This window comes from Podarcis liolepis, assembly GCF_965112155.1.
Source record: "Podarcis liolepis genome assembly, chromosome: 7".
NCBI lineage: Eukaryota > Metazoa > Chordata > Lepidosauria > Squamata > Lacertidae > Podarcis > Podarcis liolepis.
The window spans coordinates 26,897,919-26,921,201 of record NC_139561.1 but is presented as its reverse complement, the minus strand read 5'-3'; the positions used below and the strand labels follow the sequence as shown (position 1 = coordinate 26,921,201).

Genomic DNA, 23,283 nt, shown 5'->3' with positions numbered 1-23,283 from the left:
ATGCTGGATTGCAAAATGATGCAAAGCTCTGGGGAGAAGCTCTCTTGACTGCCAATTTTTTAGTGAACCGTACTTTCACTACTGCCATGGGTGATATTCCCTACAGAATGTTTTTTGGGAAGGAACCGGATTGCGCAGGTTTACATGTGTGGGGGACTTGGGCTTTTGTTCATATCCCCAAGTCTCTGAGATGCAAAGGTGAGCCTAAAACCAGAAAGCTACATTTCATTGGCTATCAGGGCTATTCTAGCAGGCATTATCGTTGTGCTTTGGGATGTGGCCGAGTAGTCATTTCACAAAATGCTGAATTTGCTGAACAGGATAGGTGGGAACAGGTTCATGCCAATCCTAGTATTTTAATTCCTCTCTCAGTACAGCCACAGGAGCCTTTCAGGCAGCCAGCTGCTGAGGAAAGGTTAGAAAGTGGGGGAAATTTGCCCTCAGACACTGACACTTTGCAAAGTGCCACAAGGAGTGAATCAGATGAACAACAAAATGATGAACTGGAGGAGCAACAAAGAAGGAAAGCCCAGTGGTTATTCATAGGAGGTCCACACGGACTACCAAGGGTATTCCCCCTGGTAAATTGACTTTTGGCGCAACAAAAGTGTGTCATGTTAATTGTACAGAGCCACAGGATTTTGCTCAAGTTCTGAAAATACCTTCTAGGAAGAAGAAGAAGAAGAAGAAGAAGAAGAAGAAGAAGAAGAAGAAGAGTAGTAGTAGTAGTAGTAGTAGTAGTAGTAGTAGTTTGGATTTGATATCCCGCTTTATCACTACCCGAAGGAGTCTCAGAGTGGCTAACATTCTCCTTTCCCTTCCTCCCCCACAACAAACACTCTGTGAGGTGAGTGGGGCTGAGAGAATTCAGAGAAGTGTGACTAGCCCAAGGTCACCCAGCAGCTGCATGTGGAGGAGCGAAGACACGAACCCGGTTCCCCAGATTATGAATCTACCGCTCTTAACCACTACACCACACTGGCTGAGGAACAAACCCAGTGGTTTGACGCTGTCAGGGAACTGCCATCAGCTCAGGGGCGAGAGGGGAAAAGCCAGATGGATTAAAGAGAGCCACCAAAGATTGTGGGAAGCAGACCTCCTCAGAGGAGGAGAGTAGCCACGCCTCTAGTGGAAAGGAGCTGCAGGGCTCGCAGGAGGTGATGCAGTGCCAGGACACCTTGCCTGAGCAAAGCGGGGAGGAGAGAGGTCCACGCCCTCCTTGTGCAGTAGGCTTCCGCGCAGAGAGGGGAAGTGCAGACTGGGCATCAAAAAACTACTCTGTTGGGGAAGGTTTAAGGACCGCCCACTCTCAAAATCTGCCAGTGAATGAGCGAGCCATGGAATAGTGGCGCTCTGCATGGTGAAGGGTTTTTTTTTTTTTTTTTTGGCACCAATAACAAGGCTTTACAACAGACCAGGGAGGTATTTGCCTGATTGCTCTTGAGCAACCCCCTGATACCCTTACAGCAATCTGAGAGTCCCTGACATTGCTTGAGGGTAGACGTGTGAAGACAGCACAATGAGCCAGACCGGACCAGCCGCGGAGATGGAGCAGGAAGCTATGGTGCAAGGGCTAATTGAGAGGAACCGAGACCTTGAGGCACACATTGCTCCACTGTCAGCCTGACTGGAGGAGAGGCGAGCACAGGATGGTCAGGCCAGAGCCACCCTGATTGGAAGGAAGGTCCCAGGGCTAGTGAATAAGTTTGGAGGAAAGCCCCAAGATTACAATGTGTTCCGGACAGATATACAATACGCGTTGGAATTACAAGAAGGGGAGCTTGCTAGCGACCAAGAGAAAGTTGTGTTTGTAATCGGACACCTTGAGGGTGGGGCTAGAGAATGGATAAGGCCGCCCATAGCAGCGGGGAACGATGCTTTGAAAGACCTGAAGAAATTTTATCAGGCGATGGATGCTATGCTCTCCAGCGAGGCGGAAGGAAGTGTGACACAAAGGAAGCTGCTGAGTTGCAAACAGGGGTCTCTGACCGTCAGGAGCTACTGGTCGCATTTTGCGATGTTAGTGCAAAAGCTAGGCTGGGACCTAGACTCCGAACCCCTGCAAGCTCTGTTTGAGGCAGGCTTGAATCCCGAAGTAAAGGATGAATTATACAGAGCCCCCCGCCCACGGTCCATGGATGAGCTAACTAAAACGGTGTTAGCGATTGGAGTGTGGCAGGAAGCGTGGGCTTAGGAAAGGCGGGAGGCCAGAGGAGAGCGGTTCCATGGCAGCCACATTCCTGAGATGCCTACAGGGACTTCCCACAGTCTGCCGGCAGCAGAGCCAATGGAAATTGATGGAGCCTGTGCACGCGAGTTTTCAAACGCCGGTGAGCTCAGGAAGAGGGGAGGGACTGGAAAACAGCCAAAAAGTGTTTCATCTGTCAGCACCCTGGACATTTCGCGAAGGTCTGTCCCCAGAAAAAAGCCTGGCAATGCATGATGGGGGCAGCAGGCAAAGAGGAGGAGGGAGAGAAGGCTCAGGTGCAGGGAAACGAAAAAGCCTGGCTGCAGACCAACAGGGGCAGCAGCCAGGCAGGTGACCAGTAGAATAACCCCAACCAGACCCTCCCAAGGCAGGCATAGCAGTTGAAATGGTGCTAGAACTCCCTAATGGGCACCCAGTAGAAGTCCACGCTCTTCTAGATTCGGGGTCGTCTTGCAAATTTTTCAGAAGAGACTTCGCTCTGGAGCACCAAATACACCTGTTGCCACTAGATTTCCCCTTGCAAGTGACCACCATTGATGGCAGGGAGCTACTGGGGGGGGGGGAGTGACACACCAGACACCCTTGATGAGGATGAAGTTTTCTAGGCACGCGGAAACCATTGCCTTTCACATGGCCACACTGGCAGGACCCCCCATCATACTGGGAATGAGTTGGTTGGCACTCCATGACCCAGTGATGTCGTGGCATCAACATTCCCTCACCTTTGGGTTGGCTCACTGCTTGGAACACTGCCTGGGGGGGAAGGAACCAAGAATGACTGTGGCCATGGTTGCTGGGGTGACTCTGGAGAAGGGGTGCATGCCACCACAATATGAAGATTTGAAGGAAGTGTTCAGCGAGAGAGAGGCTGACAAGCTGCCCCCCCCTACAGGCCCTATGACTGCCAAATCAACCTGCTTCTGGGGGCCCAGTTGGCGGTGCGTAAGCTGTTTTCCATGTCTGACCAGGAGATGCAAGAGTTGAGGCAGTTTATTGACAAGAACTTAAAGAGGGGTTTCATAAGGGAATCAAAGGCAGTAGGGGGGAGCCCAGTATTCTTTGTGGACAAGAAAACGACGAAACAGCATCGCCTTGTAGTGGATTATCACCTCTTGAATAAGGTAACTGAACCCGTAGCCTTCCCCCGTGCCCAGAATTGATGATGTTTTGACGTGTGTGAGGCAGGGGAAAAATTTCACCAAACTGGACCTAAGGGGAGCGTACAATCTGATTAGAGTGAGAGAGGGGGATGAATGGAAGATGACCATGTTCACCCCCCTGGGGGCGTTTGAGTATTTCGTCATGCCATTTGAATTGCAATCAGGATCCGCCTGCTTTCAAGCCTTTATGCACCACCCTGCTGTACAAGAATTGCGTGACCTTTTTGGAGGACGTTTTGATCTTCTCTGAAAATGAAGCACAGCACATGAAAGACATCAGGCAGGTGCTAGAGAGATTGAAGAATCATCAGTTGTGGGTCAAGCTGGAGAAATGCCACTTCCATGCTCAAGAGGTGGAGTTCCCGGGGTACAGACAGTCGGACAAGGGGCTGGCCATGGAGCCGGAGAAGGTGAAAGCAGTGCTGTAATGGAAGAGTCCCAAAACAAAGAGGGATGTGCAGAGTTTCCTAGGTTTCAGCAACTTCTACAGGAAGTTCATCAAGAACTTTGCTCACTTGACAACACCCATAACACATTGTCTCAGCAGCAAGAAGACATTTGCATGGACCAAGGAAGTGCAGTGGTCCTTTGAAAGGTTAAAGAAGGCTTTCGCCTCAGGAGAAGCAAAAAGAAATGGATGGACTACGCAAAATCTCTCAGGAAAAACAGTTAATGTTGAACTATAAGATATCGGATCAGGAGGTGGAGGGGGCCATCCAAAACATGCAGTTAGGTAAATCTCCAGGACCAGATGGTTTGACTTCAAAATATTACAGATCTTTGAAAGAATGGCTAATACAACCATTGAAGGAAGTCTGCAATGAAATATTGGAAGGAAGACAGGCACCAGAGTCGTGGAAGGAAGCCTACATTACACTTATACCGAAAACAGAGACTGAAAAGACACAGCTCAAGAACTACCGCCCTATATTGCTGCTTAATGTGGATTATAAAATTTTTGCAGATATTTTGGCTAAAAGATTAAAAATGGTGTTAGCAGAAGAGATTCATACAGATTAAGCGGGCTTTCTCCCGGGCAGACATCTGTCTGACAATACGAGGAATATAATTAATATTCTAGAAAAACTACAAGTGAATGTCAATACTAAAGCAGTTTTGATATTCGTGAATGCAGAGAAAGCCTTTGACAATATTTCTTGGAGTTTTATGAAGAAGAATTTACAGGGGATGGGGGTAGGACAAGGTTTTGAAAATGGTATAGGTGCAATTTATTCAGAACAAAAGGCAAAACAAATTGTGAATAATGTGATGACAGAAGAGTTTAAGATTGAAAAAGGGACACGACAAGGTTGCCCAATTTCTCCATTGCTTTTTATATCGGTCCTAGAGGTTTTGCTAAATATGATTAGAAAGGGCCAAGGGGTTAAAGGTATTCAGGTGGGAGCTAAACAGTATAAATTGAAAGCATTTGCTGATGATTTAGTATTGACTTTACAGGAGCCAGAACCTAGTACTAAAAGGGTATTGGAACTGATTCAAGAATTTGGACAGGTTGCAGGTTTTAAGTTGAATAAGATGAAAACCAAGGTTCTAGAGAAAAATTTAACTATGAATGAGAGAGAGAAGTTTCAGGAGGAGACAGGACTAACACTGGTTAAAAAAGTGAAATACTTAGGGGTTAACATGACTGCTAAAAATGTGAACTTATTCAAGGATAATTATGAAAAATGTTGGACTGAAGTGAAAAAGGATTTAGAAGTATGGACAAATTTGAAGTTATCATTGTTAGGCCGAATTGCTGTGCTAAAAATGAATGTGCTGCCAAGGATGTTATTTTTGTTCCAAACATTGCAAATTTTGGATAAGATGGATTGCTTCAAGAAGTGGCAGAAGGATATTTCTAGATTTGTTTGGCAGGGCAAGAAGCCTCGAATAAAATTTAAGATATTAACGGATGCTAAAGAAAGAGGTGGATTTGCCCTGCCAGACCTTAAACTTTATTATGAATCAGCTGCTTTTTGCTGGCTGAGAGAATGGCTGCTTCTTGAAAATACTGAAGTGTTGGATTTAGAAGGTTTTAACAATGTATTTGGTTGGCATGCATATTTGTAGTATGATAAGGTAAAAGCACATAAAGCATTTAAAAATCACATTGTTAGAAAAGCATTGTTTAATGTTTGGATAAGATATAAGGATTTGTTAGAAAGAAAAACCCCAAGATGGTTGTCACCAATGGAAGCGAAGGCACAGAAAAAACTCAATATGGAGGCCAAATGGCCGAAATATTGGGAAATTTTGGAACAAAATGGAGAGAGAATAAAATTGCAGAGCTTTGAAAAATTGAAAAACAAAGTGCGAGATTGGCTCCATTATTATCAAATAATGGAGGCATACAAATTAGACAAAAAAGTTGGTTTCCAGGTGGAAAAATCAAAATTGGAAACAGAATTGTTAGATCCAAAAACTAAGAATTTGTCAAGAATGTATAACTTGCTGTTGAAATGGAATACTCAGGATGAAACGGTGAAATCAGTGATGATTAAATGGGCACAAGGTGTTGGACATAACATAATGATGGCTGACTGGGAACGGTTATGGACAACAGGTATGAAATTTACGGCATGTAATGCCTTAAGAGAAAATTTAATGAAAATGATTTATAGATGGTACATGACACCAGTTAAGCTTGGAAAAATCTAACATTTGCCCGATAATAAATGTTGGAAATGTAACGAGACTGAAGGTACATTCTTTCACCTTTGGTGGACGTGCCCAAGGATTAAGGCATTCTGGGAGATGATTTATAATTAAATGAAAAAGGTATTTAAATATACCTTCCATAAGAAACCAGAGGCCTTTCTCCTGGGCATGTTCGGCCAACTGGTGTTAAAGAAGGATAGAACTTTTTTTATGTATGCAACAGCAGCAGCAAGAATACTTATCGTGAAATATTGGAAGACACAAGATCTACCCACCAGGGAAGAATGGCAGATGAAGTTGATGGACTACATGGAATTGGAGGAAATGACTGGCAGAATCTGAGACCAGGGAGAAAAGTCGGTGGAAGAAGACTGGAAAAAGTTTAAAGACTATTTACAGAAATACTGTAAAATTAATGAATGTTAGAAAAATGTTGGAATGAAGTTATATGGCTTTAGTAGAAATATTTTAAGGAATTAAGTATAAATAGATTAATAGAGCATTAAAGGGAAAAATAAGGTTAGAATGTATTAAGACAATTATAGGATAGAAAACAGAGGAAGATGGAAAGGAATTGCTGAAACAATTAATAGAAGTGGAATACAAAAAGGGAGGTGTGAGGAGGTCGTGGAAATTAGTGAAAGAAAGATAAGATATTGAAATTGGACTGTGTTTTAAATGGTTTTTGTTTTGTTTTGTTAGTTGTATGTTAGTGTTTTGTAGTGTGGTTTTTTTTTGTATTGTATTGTATGTTTTTTCTTTTTTGGTTTTTTGTAGTGTTGTGTTCAATTTGTTGGAAAACTACTAAATATTATTATAAAAAAAAGAAGGCTTTCGCCTCTGAGGAGCAGCTCCTGCACATGGATCCTGGGAAGCCACTGAGAGTGGAGATGGACGCTTCAGACCGGGCCATCGGAGCAGTACTGTTGCAACAAGGGTCAGAGGAGGATTGCAGACCTTGTGCGTTTTTCTCCAGGAAACTGAGCAAGTCAGAGCAAAATCACACTGTTTATGGCAAAGAATTGCTGGCCATTTATGCGGCTGTGATGGCCTGGGAATCTGATTCAGAGACTGAACCGGAGGAATCCCAGCCTGCACAGGAGTCGCCGCCTCCAGGGCCAGCTGAGCCGGGGCAGGGCCTTGAATCTGAAGGGCCTGCACCTGTGCCGGATCCTCAGTAGCAGACACCAGATGAATCCACTCTGGCTCCGGGGGTGATTGAGGACCCATTGCCTGCAGGTGCTCCTCTCCCAGCCCTATCAGGGGAAGGTGAGGCGGCCTCTGGGTCCAGTAACCCTCCAGCCTCTCCTGAGCTACAGAGGCTGAGAGCAGAGAGGTGGAGGGAACTAAGTTCTATCAGGAGGAGTGCTCGCCTTAAGGCCAGGAGAGGCGAGTCACCTGTGGGTCGGGACCGCCCTAGGCCCCAGAGGAGTTTAAGGCCAGTCAGCCGAGTCCCAGGTTCCAGGAGCAACGTCATTAGAAACCTATTTCTGCCAGAACCCAGACCTGTTTTTCCGGAGTTCCCAACCACGCCTGGCTTCTTGCTTTGGACCCTGCTTCGCCATTGGTGGACAGTCTCCAGACCCTTGACCCAGGACCGGACTCTGACCACGCCTCACGGTAAACCCCCCCCCCCAGAACCAGCACAGCAGCCTTTTGGCAGTGGAGACAATTTTTGTTTGGGGTGCAGCACCAGATCCAGGTCCGAACGGACCACAAGAACTTGGAATACTGGCAGACAGTGCGTGTGCTCAACCAGAGACAGGTCCGGTGGTTGCAGACATTCTCACAGTATCACTTTGAGATACAATACGTTCCGGGGGGGGGGGGGATTTGAGGGCGGATGCACTTTCCAGAAAATGGAAGGGGAAGGACCTCCTGTGGCCAGGCCCATGTTCCCAGAAGACCGATGGTCGTGTGAGGGAGCACTGGTAGGGGAGCAAAATCTGGTTGGGCTCACCAGACACGATGAGTTTGCTCAGACTAAATTAGGAAGCTCAGCGATGGAAAGGGGGGAAATGGGGGGGTTGAGGAAAAAGGAGGGCTCTTGTACTACAAAGGGGCACGGTATGCACCAGAAGAGGCATTGAGGGCCAAAATACTTAGGCAGCTCCATGACAACCCCACAGCCGGCCATTTTGAGCAGCATAAGGCCATGCTACTAGTCACCAGACAGTTCTGGTGACCCAAGATGGCCCATTTTTGGAGGTTTACATCAACACAAATGACAGAATCGATAAAATATGTGAACTAATAGGGTTTCCTTTGATATATTTTTTAAGCAGAGGAATCTTCAAAAGTTGATCAAATCATAGATCTTATTCTAATTGCCTCTACTGAGTTTTGTGTAGTGTTTGCTGCCACCTTGGTTTCCTGACCCTTGATCATCCCAATCTCCTTCCTCTGCACAAATTCCAGCTGATCAATTATCCTAATTAAATTGTAGCGCCCAGAACCGGACACAGTTCTCCTGGTCAAGGCAAAATGGAGTGGAACTATTACTTCTCTTGATCAGGACACTATAATTCTGTTGATTCAGCCTAGAACAGCATTAGCAGTGCAGATCTCCAGCCAACGAATGTGTACTAAAAGGAAAATGTAAGAGGAAATTTTCATAAAATGAATATATTTGTGAATTTAATATAGAAAGCCAATATAATAGAGCAAATTGCTTGTAATCCATACAAAGTAAACATGTTTCTTAGGGAAATTTCACATTAAACTGCTGATGAATTTTCATGAGGAATTCCCCGCTGCCCAAAAAAACCCACATATTTCTACAGAATTGTGAAGAACTGAAAAGAAGATTGGAAAAATGAGAAACTATCAGAAGCTGACATTGGCAGATTCTCCCCTCTTTATGAATGGCTCACAAATTCAATGGATTTCCTCTCATAAGTTTTTAACAAAGTCTACGATGCTGTCCATTAATTCAACTGCAGCAGGGAAAGCAAAGATGAATCCTTTGAAGACGTTTATCATCCCATGAAACCCGTTCTCAACATGGAACCAGTTGACTTTCACCCCATTGTCCTCCAGACGTTTCTTGTACAGCAGTAATTCATCTCGTGCTACGTCGTACTCGCAGCTCACAATTAGGGTTTCAGGAAGCTTCTGGATGACAGAGTCCTCAGCAAAAAGGCAAGAAAAATCGTCTTCTAATGTCTCTGACAATTGCCTATAGACTTCAGGTTCATAAGGAGCAAGTGGGACTTGTTTGTAGCCTCTCCCCTTAAATCTCTCTGGAAGGTTGTCTGGACTCACCCACTTCCCATATTTCAGCCTCACTGAATCTGGCACATGAGAGCCCTTCAGGACCTGGCCTAACAAAGAAGCGTCCTTTCCAGTATACTTCAATCCCAAGTAAGCAACACTTTCCCGGAACAGGATGGGCATTGAACTGTTCTGCTGATAGGAAGGCAGGTTGTAGTCCATAGCCTGTGTATAAGGATAGATGAGCACTTGAGCCCGTAGCTTTGGAAGGTCTGATCTCTCCACCAGTTTCTGGGCAACAACAGTAGCATAATTGCCGCCCGCACTGTCCCCACCAACGATGATCTTGGAAGGATCCACCCCATGGGAAGCTGCATTTTGAATTAAGTGTATGGTAGCAGCAAGGCAGTCCTTGTACTGAGCGGGAGGAAGATGCTCAGGAGACAGGCGGTAGCTGCAGAATAAAACAGAAGCAAAGAGGTAAGCTTCCAGGACCTTTTCCAAACACATTCATGATCACCTAGAATTACAAGAAGAGCCTGCTGCATCAGTTGTAGCAGATACAATGCAGGTGAAAGTTAGCTGGCTTACGCCCTTAAAAAGCCAACTTTACCAGCTAGCAAAAGAGTGTAGGGAATGCTGGGGAAGAAGAACCGTGCAGGATTGGATGGAAGACCATTTGCCACTTGCAACTTTCCCTCCTGCTCCTGTTTTGATGCTGGGGGCATTTCCCAGTCTCTTCCTGATTATATATTTAACAGCCCTAACTGAACATTAGCCCCACTCCCGGATTGATTCCAGGCTGGATCTGGGTTGGGTGGTCTCCAAGTTGAGGCTGATCTGGAGGCCCTGGTTAGAGGTGCTGTGCAAGGCCTTATGCCCAGTTCATAGTCCCCCCACGGAAGCGAGCGTGTTCATATCTTAAGCACATGAAGCTCTGATTTTCAATCACAGAGTGGAACATTGACAGCTTTCGTGGGGAGCCTCTTTCTCCTGCAGGGAATATGGCCAGGGATGCCAGCCTGAAATACAGCAGCATGCTGGGCCCCTACACTCTTTCCCTACAAAAGGCCATGGGGTTTTCTTTACATACCCAACAGACACAACCACTGAATCAGTCTCCTTGGCAATCTTGCTGCAGACATCTTCGTAGAATGCTAGCAAGTTGGGAAGGAAATTCAAAATTGGGAAACAATTATGTGGAAAATATACCTAACGAAAGGAAGCTGTTTCACAACCCAGGGGTGATGCATTCACAGAAGACCCACTGAAATGCATGGACATAAGTCACAGCAGAACCCGAAGGATGACACCGTTGGCTTCCATTGCTCTACATCAGGGGTCAGCAACCTGAACGAATGGAATGAACGAATTCCTATGCCCCACAAATAACCTAGAGATGGATTTTAAATAAAAGGACACATTCTACTCATGTATAAACACGCTGATTCCTAGACCGTCAACGGGCCGGATTGAGAAGGTGATTGGGCTGCATCTGGCCCACAGGCCTTAGTTTACTTACCCCTGCTCTACATGCTGTGAGACTGCAACTCCCAGAAGTCACAGGCAGGGATGTCACACTTACCTTCAGTTCTCTACCTGCCCAGGGTTTCTAACAACTGCTAAGCAGAAGCACTGCTTCCTCCAATCTTGCCATTTTTGCAAAGTAATCTTCCCTTTCATACAATATTGGTACATGCGATATTCACTGACATAAGCCTTTTTATGCATCGTACATATCCCATTTCTAGAGTGCTCTCTTGTGAGCGTCAGAGACTGACTTTGGGTTCACAAATTGCTTCCCAAACTGCAAATTAAATAGGTTCGCATATAAAAACAAAGTGAACAAAATTACAACCTCCCACCCCCCTCCCCCAGACACAAACAAATCTTCAACTTAAGAGATATGGGGCATGGTGTCGGGAATCCAGCAGGTTGGAGTGGAAGGTGAAAATGCTAAGTAAGGGGGAAAGGGGAAGGATCGTATCTTGTCTCCCTTTGTGCTGTCTGAGAAACGGAAACTCAGACTGAGCGCATTTATTGGAGAATGACAGGCGTTTGGCACGCTCTGTGATTTTGAACTGTAAATAAAATGTTAAAGGTAAAGGGATCCCTGACCATTAGGTCCAGTCGTGGCCAACTCTGGGGATGCGGCGCTCATCTTGCTTTATTGGCCGAGGGAGCCGGCGTTTGTCTGCAGACAGCTTCCGGGTCATGTGGCCAGCATGACTAAGCTGCTTCTGGCGAACCAGAGCAGCGCACGGATACGCCGTTTACCTTCCCACCTGAGCGGTACCTATTTATCTACTTGCACTTTGACGTGCTTTCAAACTGCTAGGTTGACAGGAGAAACTGTAAATAAACATACATACATCTTCCAGAGGCTCATTAATTCTTATCAGAGCTGTTTGCCTGCCTGAGATCATTACACACAGATCCATGAGTTGCAACCTTTCATTTAATTAACATGTTATCATTTGTATTCATATATGCAAACATATTTCACTTTTCAGAGACAGGAAAAACAAACTTGTTATAAGAACCTCCCAAATCTCCACCTTGGAAGAAATCTGTCTAGCTGTTGAAGTGAGGGAGCATGGGAGTTGCATTCAAGGAAGCAAGATCTTGGAGGGGCAAAGGTGCCCCCCATCCCCCCAAATATGAATGTCTGTAGTAATAGCAAGCTCTTGCAAGAGGTTGTGTCACCAGTCTCCTGACTTCATGTGTGACTTAATCCTAGCTTTCCTTCCTCCCGCAGTTCCTGCTTCATAGGCTGTTGCAATGGAAGGCTACTGAATAATAATAATAATAATAATAATAATAATAATAATAATAATAATAATAATTGGGACTTGTTAACTGCCAACATATTACATTGCAATTGGTCTTGCGAGATGAAACCTGGTGCGAGTCCAGTTCTCTCAACCATTCATATTGTCCCTAAGAGATGGCAGAGATCCAGTTTCCGGTTACGGGTTTCGGAACGTTGACCTATGTATGCTGGGAAGGGGGCTGGGTTGGTAAGCAGAGCAATCAGGAACAGCAACCTATTACAGTGGTACCTCGGGTTACATACGCTTCAGGTTACATACGCTTCAGGTTACAGACTCTGCTAACCCAGAAATAGTGCTTCAAGTTAAGACCTTTGCTTCAGGATGAGAACAGAAATTGTGCTCTGGCGGTGCGGCAGCAGCGGGAGTCCCCATTAGCTAAAGTGGTGCTTCAGGTTAAGAACAGTTTCAGGTTAAGAACTGACCTCCGAGGTACCACTGTACATACATGTTTGTGAACCTCTTTGAGGTTCTATGAAATCAAGTGTTTTAGGAAATGAATGAGTCAGTATCAGCAGTGAGGGACATCTGTCGTTCCCCCAGGGGCTGCTTGCTGGAGTGCAGCTCCCCAGATCCCTGACCATTGACAGCTAGAGATGTAGGATCTGGGAAGCCATGACAACAAGAGGGTCCATGTCTATAAATTAACATATGCAAATCCAAAGCACACGTGTGCCCCTTCTCTCATTAAGAACACCTTTCTGATGACAGATAGGTAGCCGTGTTGTACTGCCATAGTCAAAATAAAAAAATTCCTTCTAGTAGCACCTTAAAGACCAACTAAGTTAGTTCTTGGTATGAGCTTTCGTGTGCATGCAACTAAATTAGTTGGTCTTTAAGGTGCTACTGGAAGGAATTTTTTTTGTTTTGACTATGGCAGACCAACATGGCTACCTATCTGTAACTGGAACCATTTCTAGGATTCTACATGGGCTTATTGAGTTCAATGGGAATTGCCACTAGATAAGTGTTCATAGGTTCACAGTTTTATATCTCTTACCGATGCTTCCAATCATCCCAGCACCTCCATGGAAGAACACAAATCCTTTCCTTGGGCCAGCAGATGGTGTTTTGGGCTGATAAACCCTCACAGGAACCCCGTCGAAAAGCAGATCTTTGGCAGAGAGGCTGGGATCTGCTCTTGGATTCCAGAAATTCATGAGGAAGCGGATAACAGCAACCTGTCTGCAGACACCCAGCAGCTCAAGACACTTCCCCTGTTGGGCAAAGGAAAAGTCTCATGAAAATAGTGCCCACATTTGCATCCTATTCACAAGGGGTGGTATCCAAATAAGTCCTATTTAAAGTAGACCCATGGAAATGAATGAGCACATGTTAGCCAAGTCCATTAATTTCAATCAGTCAGCTTAGAATTGGTCACCCCAACCCAAACACCCACCAAGATACAGAGGCAAAAGAAGCTGGGAAACAAGCTAAGCTTTGGAGAAACAATCCACAATCTCCTTGCTTGCCTATGAGGCAATATTGCTGAAGAAACCATGTTGTAAAGAAAACATGGCTTTGTGTGAATTATTTATTTCTCTCTATGTGAGTCTTTCTATAGGCTAAAAGGAAGCCCTTGTTAAATGTGATAATATCTTCATTGCATCATCATCAAGTGAATTCATTATGTATGTTGGATTAAGCAGTATTTGAATAACCTAAATATATAAACTGTTATTATTATTAATTAAATATACTGCCCTTTATGAAATGATCTCAGGGTGGTTCACAGCAAAAAAAATTAAGATAAAAACCCAAAATACACAATGAAAGCAAGAACAAAGCAAACCATTAACACCTTTAAAAGATATAGAAATGTTTTTGCCTGGTGCCAACAGATACGTATTATTAAATCTAATAATAATAATAATAATAATAATAATAATAATAATAATAATAATAATAATACATTTCTTAATCACCTTTCCCATAAGAACATAAGAAGCCCTGCTGGCCCAACTAACGGCTCATCCAGTCTCCAACTTACCGCAGTGAATGCCATTATGGCAAGACAGTGAAGACCTCGAAGCTTTAATGGACTGTCAAATCCAGGTGGAATTTCACTCTTGGAAAGATCATAGTAAATTGCCCAGGAGAGAAGAGACAGGAAAGGAATCCCTATAACTCCAATCAACCCCAGCAGCAGGCTCTGAAGAAGCTCCATTTCTCAATTCCAAAGAGTGAGATGCAAACACTGAGCCTAAACTGTCAGCATTTGCTGCTGTTTAACTCCACCAGTGGTATTTATACACAGCTGGTTGTAGGTTGGTTGATGAACACATCAATTACCAATTACAACACAGACTTCCATGTAAATGTGATATCCATTAGAATACCAACAGCAATTTCATGGGTTAGGTTGGCACAATTAGTGGTACCCTATTCAGGAATTTCAAGTCCAGCCACCGAACCATCCAGCTCCATGTAAAGCTCTTCAGTTTTACATACCCCGGGTGTTTGTTGACTGAAGCTCAAAACATCCCTACCCAGCTTAACTCAATAGTCAGGAATGGTGGGAGTTCTAGTCCAAGGTGGAAGAGGACTTGTGTGTGCTTCCTGGCCCAAGATTTCCAAGGCTTCCGACATGAGTCCCATCCCTACCTAAGCCCCTGGATATTCACATCATGGGCTCTGCTCCTCATACATAAATGCAACTTCATGTTGACATGAAGTATATCTGAGCATGGACACAGCCAGGATTTATGTTGGGGTGACAGGACACCCACCTGCCATCGTCCTCTGTCTGGCTCTGTCTAGCACATTCCAAATGATATGTCTTAACAACAGTTATTTTAAAATACTTTCTTTTCGCTTCCTGTTTCCGGTGATGGGAAATGGCTGACTCCCACAAGAATGGACCCCAGCTGTGCCGATAATTCAGGGCTGATATGGGGGCAATTAGCCCTGCAGCCTCCCTAGGGTAGGGGAGGACTGTCTCGAAGACCGCAGATTGTCTGAGATTGCCGGCACGCATTAAGGTGCAGCTAGCAGGACCCTGGCGTGCTCTGGTCCATGGGGTCACGAAGAGTTGGACACTACAACAGCAGGACACTGGGTCAAAAAGAGCACGGTCACGGCTGGCACTCTCTGATGTCACTCCCATATCCAGGAACATCTGTTTGGGAAAATAAATAGATTTGAAGAACAAACAGACATAGTCTGGATCGAAGAAGCTGGAACCCCCCCCCCCATGCAGAATGATACAGTCTCTGGTGTATGAGCTCGGACTTCAAAGAGATTCTCATCAAGGTGTGTGGATTGCGGAGGCATTTGGTGTGGGGGATTTTTCTTCTCCCTCCTTAATATCAACAATTGGTTCCTCATGCCAAGCCTCATTAAGAACTTAAAATGCTTTTTTTAAAAAAATGAGTAGAGATGGACTTTTATTTACAACTGGGATTGTAATTCCAAGTCTTTTTTAAAAAAGACTTGGAATGCTTGTTAAAAATAAGAGAACAAAGGAATAAAATGGCGCTCTCTTACTACTCAGTTCCGGAAAATTTGAAATCCTCCGCTGTTTAAGGGAAACAGGAATTAATTGTTGGTTGACTACAACGGTTTGAGACAATATTTTGGACAATACACAGTGCAGCTGTTTGCAAAAGATTTTCTTCATTATGAGTATTGTTGTTTAAATTGAGGTCTATAAGTTAAAACTGGTTAATTAAGATGAATTAAGTATAATAATAATAAGGTAAAAGTTAGGGATAAGAACTTGCTGAGCTAACTATTGGAATTGGAATACAAGAAGGGGAGGTGTGGGGAAGTCAGGGAAAGATGTTAAGAAAAAAAGGATCCGAAACTATACTTGTTATTTGTGTTGTGTTTGTTTGTGTTTCTGTGTTTGTTTAAAAATTTGTGAAACTTTAATAAAAATGTGTATGTATATATATATATATATATATATATATATATATATATATGATTTTCTTCATTATGAGCGAGAGAAAAGGCTAAATGGCTGTCTAGCAGCCCCCCTCTAGGGCCCGGAGGGGGGATTGGGTGCTTTCCAGGAAGGCTGATCAATCGCCAAATGACTGATATATTGCAATACAGCAGACAGTCTGCTTAATAAATATGAAGAATAATTCAATAAGGTGGAAGGTACTGTATTTCTAAATCTTAAAAGGAAGGTTTCGACAACAGCCTGGACGGGAAGGATTAACGATTTGGGAGTTGCCAAGAACTTAAACTTCAGAGAGTTGGATAACATCCCGGATTGGAATGGAGCCAGATGAAGCGACGCTAGTAAAAAAAACAGTTGAAAAGGTACATTACACAAACAAATCTGCATCCGAGGGATGAAAGGTTAAATGATTTCTGACATTATTGAGGATCGCAGAGCCAGAGACAAAGAAGTTCAGAGAGTTAAAATCGAGATGTGGAAATATGGAAATATCAACGAGAGGCAGGTCTGAGATTTGGACATGCTCAAGGTTCAGACTATAGGAAGCCGTAAAATTAAAAATTACAGTTCGGAAGATAATTCAACCTCTTGTTTTATTTTAGTTTTTTATTTATATTGGATTAAGATTTGATATGTTAATTGGATGCCTTTATTGGAAAATTAATAAATGATCTAACAAAAAAAACCAAAATTTCTTTTGACCCAAAGTGCTCAGCAAAGAAATAATAATTAAAATTTACACTGAGTTTTTAAGTATTCTGCCCACATTTCCCAATCTTCTTTAAAATCAGTCTTTCTGGTCTCTGATTTTGCATGTCAAACTTGCCAATTCAACATATTCTATCAATTTCAGCTGCCCTTTTATTTTTTGGTAGGTACTACCTCATTTCACCATTTCTGTGCATATGATATTCATGTTGCCATTGTTGTGTAAAGAAATAGATTTATCTGGGTTTGGGGGGATATCTGCTCCAGTTATCCCTAATATAAAAGATTCCTGCCAACAAAATCTATCCAAATCACCAGTCATTTGAAAACTAGGAAGTTAAATAAAACATTAACATCAGGGAGCACCTTTCATGTGGTTAATGAGTATATTTTGCAAAATTACAAAGAACATGCCTTTTTTATCTTTCTTTTTTTAAATTAAAAAAACCTTCTTTCTCAAATTCCTCCTTTCTTTCCTATGCACCTTTACGTGTACACTCTGTAAGTATAACCTATGTCTGTCCTCCACTGTCATCATTGACCTTATCCAGGTCTTTACTCTCCACCAGGTATTGAATAACTGTTCTACGGTACAATTGGCGCATGTCTTGGCAAGAGTCAGGACATGTTTAAGATGTCTAATGGAACCATATTAAAATCTGAACCAATGATGTTTGAGATAATATATGAGATAGAGTACTCTTATTTTCTTGCATTGAATGTATGGAGATAAATTAGCACATGTGGGTGTGGTGGGTGAGTGTGGGATTTAGTCAGGTGTAAACGAGGGGGTAGCCGGGGGTGGAAGGGTGGCTGGGTTGGTAAATTGCTGCCAACACTCCAAAATGAAAAGTAGCTCCTTCTGGCTTGGGATTGTTACAACTTGAAATTGCATGTAAGTGAAGGCAAGACCAATGTGTGCTTTCATTGTGCAGATACTATGCTGAGACCATTGGTAGAGACTTGCAGGCGCCGTTTTCTTATGTAGCAATGCTGCATAAGAAGAAAAATAGATTTGATGGGAGGCTTTGATATCTACTTTGAAATTCTATCTAATGGCAAATAATGAATGACACATAGGCACTGAAGAAGGAAGATGGACACCAGCAGGGATATTGGGGTGTGGGTGGGGAATCATTGCCACGCTTCTATATGATTGACAGGATGCAGTCATATCAGTGGATTAAATATGGGTGATACCACATTTTTTTCCAATCAGTGTTTAGTGGATTATTGTATCCCATGTAAACTTGTGGAAACCATGGTGAACCACTCCCAGGAGAGACGCATAACTCAGGTGCGCTGCAGGCCCTGCAGTGAGTGCTGCCCAGCATTTTGTCACCTCCTCAGTGGTGATACCCGGGGCGGCCTGCCCTCATCACACTCCCCTTCCTTGGCCCCTGGAAGGGGGAGGAACTCAGAGCAAGCAACGCCATAATTGAGGGATGGCGATTTCTTCATCTTTCAACGTGATGGCTGAATATAATAACTAACAACTTTCTTGTTTCCTCCCTGCTTCTTGCTGCCAGCGAGGGAGGTAGAGAATTCCTCATGCCTGACACCCTGCAACATTCCATCGAAGGAAATCAGGATGTGCATCTTTTGGTGTTGCACTCTCTCGTGAGTCAGCCAATTCGCACGAAAGCATGACTCCACTGCAAGCATCAGCGCTGGCTGCAAACTCATCTTCCTCCCCGAGTTCAGTGGTGGCAGTGCTGGAGGTGGGGGGAACTGATATTCAAGGATCTAATCAAAAGCTGGGATGGTTTCTGTAATTCCCGGAATGTCCCAGGGAAATTGGGATGGTTGCAGGGTATGTAAAACTGCTCTTGAAGCTCAAAATGTTCCTAAGGGACCTGCCTAACTGTGCCCTATAACGCAAGGGTAATTGGAAGGCAGATCAAGATCTACTGGTATATCTTTGGCTGGTTGTCAGGAAATGTTTTGTACTTTCAATTATTTAACCGGAGCAACAAAAATTAGTTTCTTCACTAATCCACAAAGCAAAATCCACTTCATACAGAGACTTGATGGCAAAAAAAGAGCAAACCTCTCAGAAAACTTAAGTTGAAATGGGGATTGGTTGTGCTCACTTTATGGTCTTCAATAGTAGCAAAGATATTCTTTAAGGGTCATTTTAACCATCATGGTCATTTTAACCATCATTATAAAGACATATATATATTTATCATTACTATGCAGAATTCACATAGATACACCATTAAAAGAAGTGTTAGCCAATTTATACATACACATATACAGTGGTACCTCAGGTTACATACGCTTCAGGTTACAGACTCCGCTAACCCAGAAATAGTGCTTCAGGTTAAGAACTTTGCTTCAGGATGAGAACAGAAATCGTGCTCCGGCAGCACGGCAGCAGCAGGAGGCCCCATTAGCTAAAGTGGTGCTTCAGGTTAAGAACAGTTTCAGGTTAAGAACGGACCTCCAGAACGAATTAAGTTCTTAACCCGAGGTACCACTGTATCTTAAAATGCAACCAAAACACAAGAGTTTCTATATTTCATTGATGATCAGATCATTACAGTTCACCATATTATCCTTGAGGAACATTCTTCTGAGTTTTGGGGCAGCCACCACAAATCTTCCACGTTGTTTGCCAGAAACATATCAAAGCCAAATCATGTTTCTAATTGATAGGAGTTAATCTTCTTTAGGAGTGGTTTTCAACCAGTGTACCATGGCACTCTGGGGTGCCTTGACTGATGGTCAGGGGTGCCATGGGCAACACTGGCCTCTGTCCCTCTTCCCTTCCCTCCCTCCTCTGATGGCCTCTCACGTCTCTGCCTCCCAAAGGCTTGCACAGCTGTTTATTGCAGCAGCCCTGGCTACACGCTCCCCAGGCAAATGGTGCCTCTAGGAGGCACCTCTCTTTGGGGTGGTGGGGGCAGCTCAGAGACCAGGGACAGCAGCTGCCCGGAGGACTCCCAAGGAGAAGGGAGAGGATAGGAGGCTGAGGGAACACTCCACAATGGTTTCAAAAAGGGTGAGAGGCTGCCAGCTTTGCAGGGAAGGAGTGGAATAACTGGGCTCCTGAGCCCCACAGGGGTGCCACAGAAAGAATGTAGTTGGTTAAGGGAGCCGTGGACTCAAAAAGGTTGAAACCTCTGCTATGTTGGAGTTTAATCCACGTTTCCTTTCTGACCTCTAGTGGCTACAGCAAAGAAAAGCAAGGTAGAAGGAGAATGAAGAAATGTTCCTCACTGAGCTCTAGCAACCTGACTGGAATTTCCTTTACATATGGAATTGGGGTACCAGGAGATGCTGGGAAATGCAAATGGGTCATTCACATATTGCAAACAGGATGTCAGCAACCAATTGCCCCCTACCACCAATTTAGTAAATTGTCTGTGGAAAGGGCAATCTCAGATTAAACAGGGAGAATATGGAAGCTAGCATTCTGGTGCCAGTGACATTGTGTGGATGCTTCTCCTCACCCCCCCATCACTTTACAAAACAAAGGGCTTGTAGTAAAACTGGTAGTAATGACCATCAGTTTGGACGGCTTAAAAGGGGCTTTAGACAAGTTTGTAGGGAGTGGGGTTATCAATGGCTACTCGTTATGGTGGAGATTAGATAGACAGATAGATAGATGATAGATAGTATCTAGAAGATGCAAAGATCACCCATGTCGAAGCAATGATTCTTCAACATCAACTTTGTTGGACTGGTCAAGTTGTTTGGATGCCTGATTATCGTCTTCCAAAGCAACTACTCTACAGTGGTACCTTGGGTTAAGTACTTAATTCATTCTGGAGGTCTGTTCTTAACCTGAAACTGTTCTTAACCTGAAGCACCACTTTTGCTAATGGGGCCTCCTGCTGCCACCGCACCGCCGGAGCACAATTTCTGTTCTTATCCTGAAGCAAAGTTCTTAACCGGAAGCACTATTTCTGGGTTAGCAGAGTCTGTAACCTGAAGTGTATGTAACCTGAAGCGTATGTAACTTGAGGTACCACTGTATTCCCAACGTAAGAATGGAAAGCAAAATGCTTTAAAGACACTCACAAATCCAATCTAAAAATATATAGTATAAACACTGACAACTGGGAATCACTGGCCTGCAAGGGCTCCAGTTGGAGAATAGTCTCTACCAAAGGCATCATGGACTTTGAAAAAGCATGAACTCAGGACAAAAGGGAGAAACGTGCTAAGAGGAAGGCACATTTGGCAAACCCTCGTTGTGATCAGCTCCCACCCAAAAACCTATGTCCCCACTGTGGAAGGATGTGCGGATCCAGAATTGGCCTCCACAGTCACTTACAGACACACTGCTAAGACAATATTCATGGAAGACAATCTTACTCAGTTACGAGTGATCACCAAAGAATATATAGTATCCCTAGGATCAAAAGCAACATCCTCTGAATACTGGTGTCTAAGGAGTGGTAGAGGGAGAAAGCTTTGCACTTATGACCTGTGGGTTTACTACTGCAGGAAACAGGGAATTGGTCTTGATAAGCCAGGAGGGGGCAGACTTTTTCAATTCACGGGCTGCATGAGCAACCCTTCCAGAGATAGGGCAAAGGTCAAAAGTGGTTGGCGCAACAAATGTCATTCTGGCAATAAAAGGGTACTGTTTCAATATACACACACAACCCACACAGCTTTCTCCACCCAGTCAAGCAGGGCTGCTGAAGGGGGTGGCTGAATTCTTCTTGCTCCTGGAAGAAACCTTTTATCTGATCCAGCAGGGCTGCTTTTATGTTCTTAACTTAACGTGTTATTCTTAGTTACTCAGCAGGCTGCTTCAAAGCTCAGGTTACACCCATAAGACCTAGAAAGGTGAATCAAAACTCTCATGTCCTTAGAGTCGCTTCAGAAACGTTCTGAGCGGCATAAGAACATAATCCTGGATAGCTCAGTTGGGGGTGATAATGCTAAAGTTGCAAGTTTGATCCCCATATGGAACAGCTGCATACTCCTGCGTTGCAGGGGGTTGGACGGGTTGATTCTCAGGGTCCCTTAAGTATCACATGTCTGAAATAGTACAGGAGAATAAAGCCATCTTGACTCTTAATGACACTAAATAACTCCTCTGCAGAAGGAAATATCTTGGAAAAAGCTCTCCCCATAGTTCTTTTCACTTACAAATCGATTGTGCATGAGTTTGCTTTCTTTCTCCTCCCTCCAATGCCTTTTTCCATCTTTGCAATGGCTTTGGAGATCAGGGGTGGTGAACCTTCTCGGGAATATTTTAAGGGCCCACATGGTTGCCAATTTGCTACAGACCAAGATTTGAGGATTTTTACTATTTGATAAATAGTTATGGTCGAATGCATAGGGTTGCCATGTTTTGAAGAGCAAAACAGAGGATGCTGTGACGGCCATTAAAAGCAAATAAAGGCAACTTGTATCAAATTTTACCCCTGAAAAAGAGGACGTGTCCTGGAAAAAGAGGACACATGACAACAGCAACGCTACCAGTGCTGAATATCCCCTCTGTGGGCAAAGAAGGTTGTAGCAAGGCAGTTCCACATATCCTCATAAGAAACAGATTAATTGGCTTCATTCCAGTCTGGCTTCAGGCCTAGCCATGGCACTGGAACTGCCTTGGTGACCCTGGCATTTGTTGTAAGAAAGATATAGGGAGTGTGATCCTCCTTGTTCTGATTGATTTCACAGCACCTTTGATACTGTTCACTAGTGTGGTTTTTCTAGAAAAAGAGGTGCTGGAATTCACCAGGAATATCTCCCTTGTTCTCTTATAATGGAAATGGGGCCTACCTGAGAGGTGCTGGACCTGAGTTCTAGTGAGTTGCAGCTAAAAAAAAGTCCTGCTGTTGACCATGGTATGTTTTTGGAGCATATTAAGGAGGTGTGGGTTGGGTCACTGTGTGTCAATGGTTCCACTCCTACCACCAAAGCCATTTTTTGAAACTACTTATGGGAGGACACTCCCTGGTGGCTTAGGAACTGGAATTTCTACTCCATGTTATATGAACATCTCTATTAAGCTGGTGGGAGTTGTTATCAGGAGAGATGATGTGAAGTATCATCTACATGCGGGTGATACCCATCTTTATCACTCTGTTGCATCTAAATTAAGAAAGACAGTCAAGGAGTTTGGCTGCACCTTGGAGGTGCGGATGGTTAGGTCAAGCCCTAAATTCCACAAAGTAGGGAGATGCACTGTACTTTATAGGATGGTTCTGGTTCTGGACAGGGTATGAGAAGACAATTCTTCCCTCTCCCATCCAACCCTGGTTACTTAGTACTTTGGATGAAGATCTGTTGGTGGTGCCATGTATCCCTGCAGTAAAACATGGTGGGACTTGAGCATGTGCTTGGAGCACTCACATGCCAGTTCTTTGGAATTCTCTTCCTTAAAAGTTAATTGGGCCCCAACATTGTTACATTTTTGATGCCATAGAGTCCTCTGAGCAGCACTACCATTGAATATAGCCCATGAATTGATAAAAAGCTTATAGAATCATACATCTGTAGTGCTGAAAGGGACGCATTGTGTCATCTAGGTCAACCACCAGCAATGCAGGAATCATACCTAAAAATCCCAAACAGGTTGCCATTAAACTTCTGATGAAAAACTTCCAATGAAGGTGGTCCCGC

General features: G+C 43.9%; 1 protein-coding gene across 1 annotated transcript; it reads right to left on the bottom strand.

Moving 5' to 3' along the window:
- Nucleotides 1–8,869: 8,869 nt before the first annotated feature.
- Nucleotides 8,870–15,155, bottom strand: LOC310711334 (arylacetamide deacetylase-like 4). Its single transcript, XM_083513173.1, has 4 exons — nucleotides 14,065–15,155; nucleotides 13,075–13,291; nucleotides 10,337–10,400; nucleotides 8,870–9,697 (listed from the first exon to the last, which is right to left on the bottom strand). Exons 1-4 carry the CDS (start codon nucleotides 14,239–14,241, stop codon nucleotides 8,923–8,925), a joined length of 1,233 nt encoding a protein of 410 aa, XP_083369299.1. The 5' UTR covers nucleotides 14,242–15,155; the 3' UTR covers nucleotides 8,870–8,922.
- Between the last annotated feature and the right edge of the window lie 8,128 nt (nucleotides 15,156–23,283).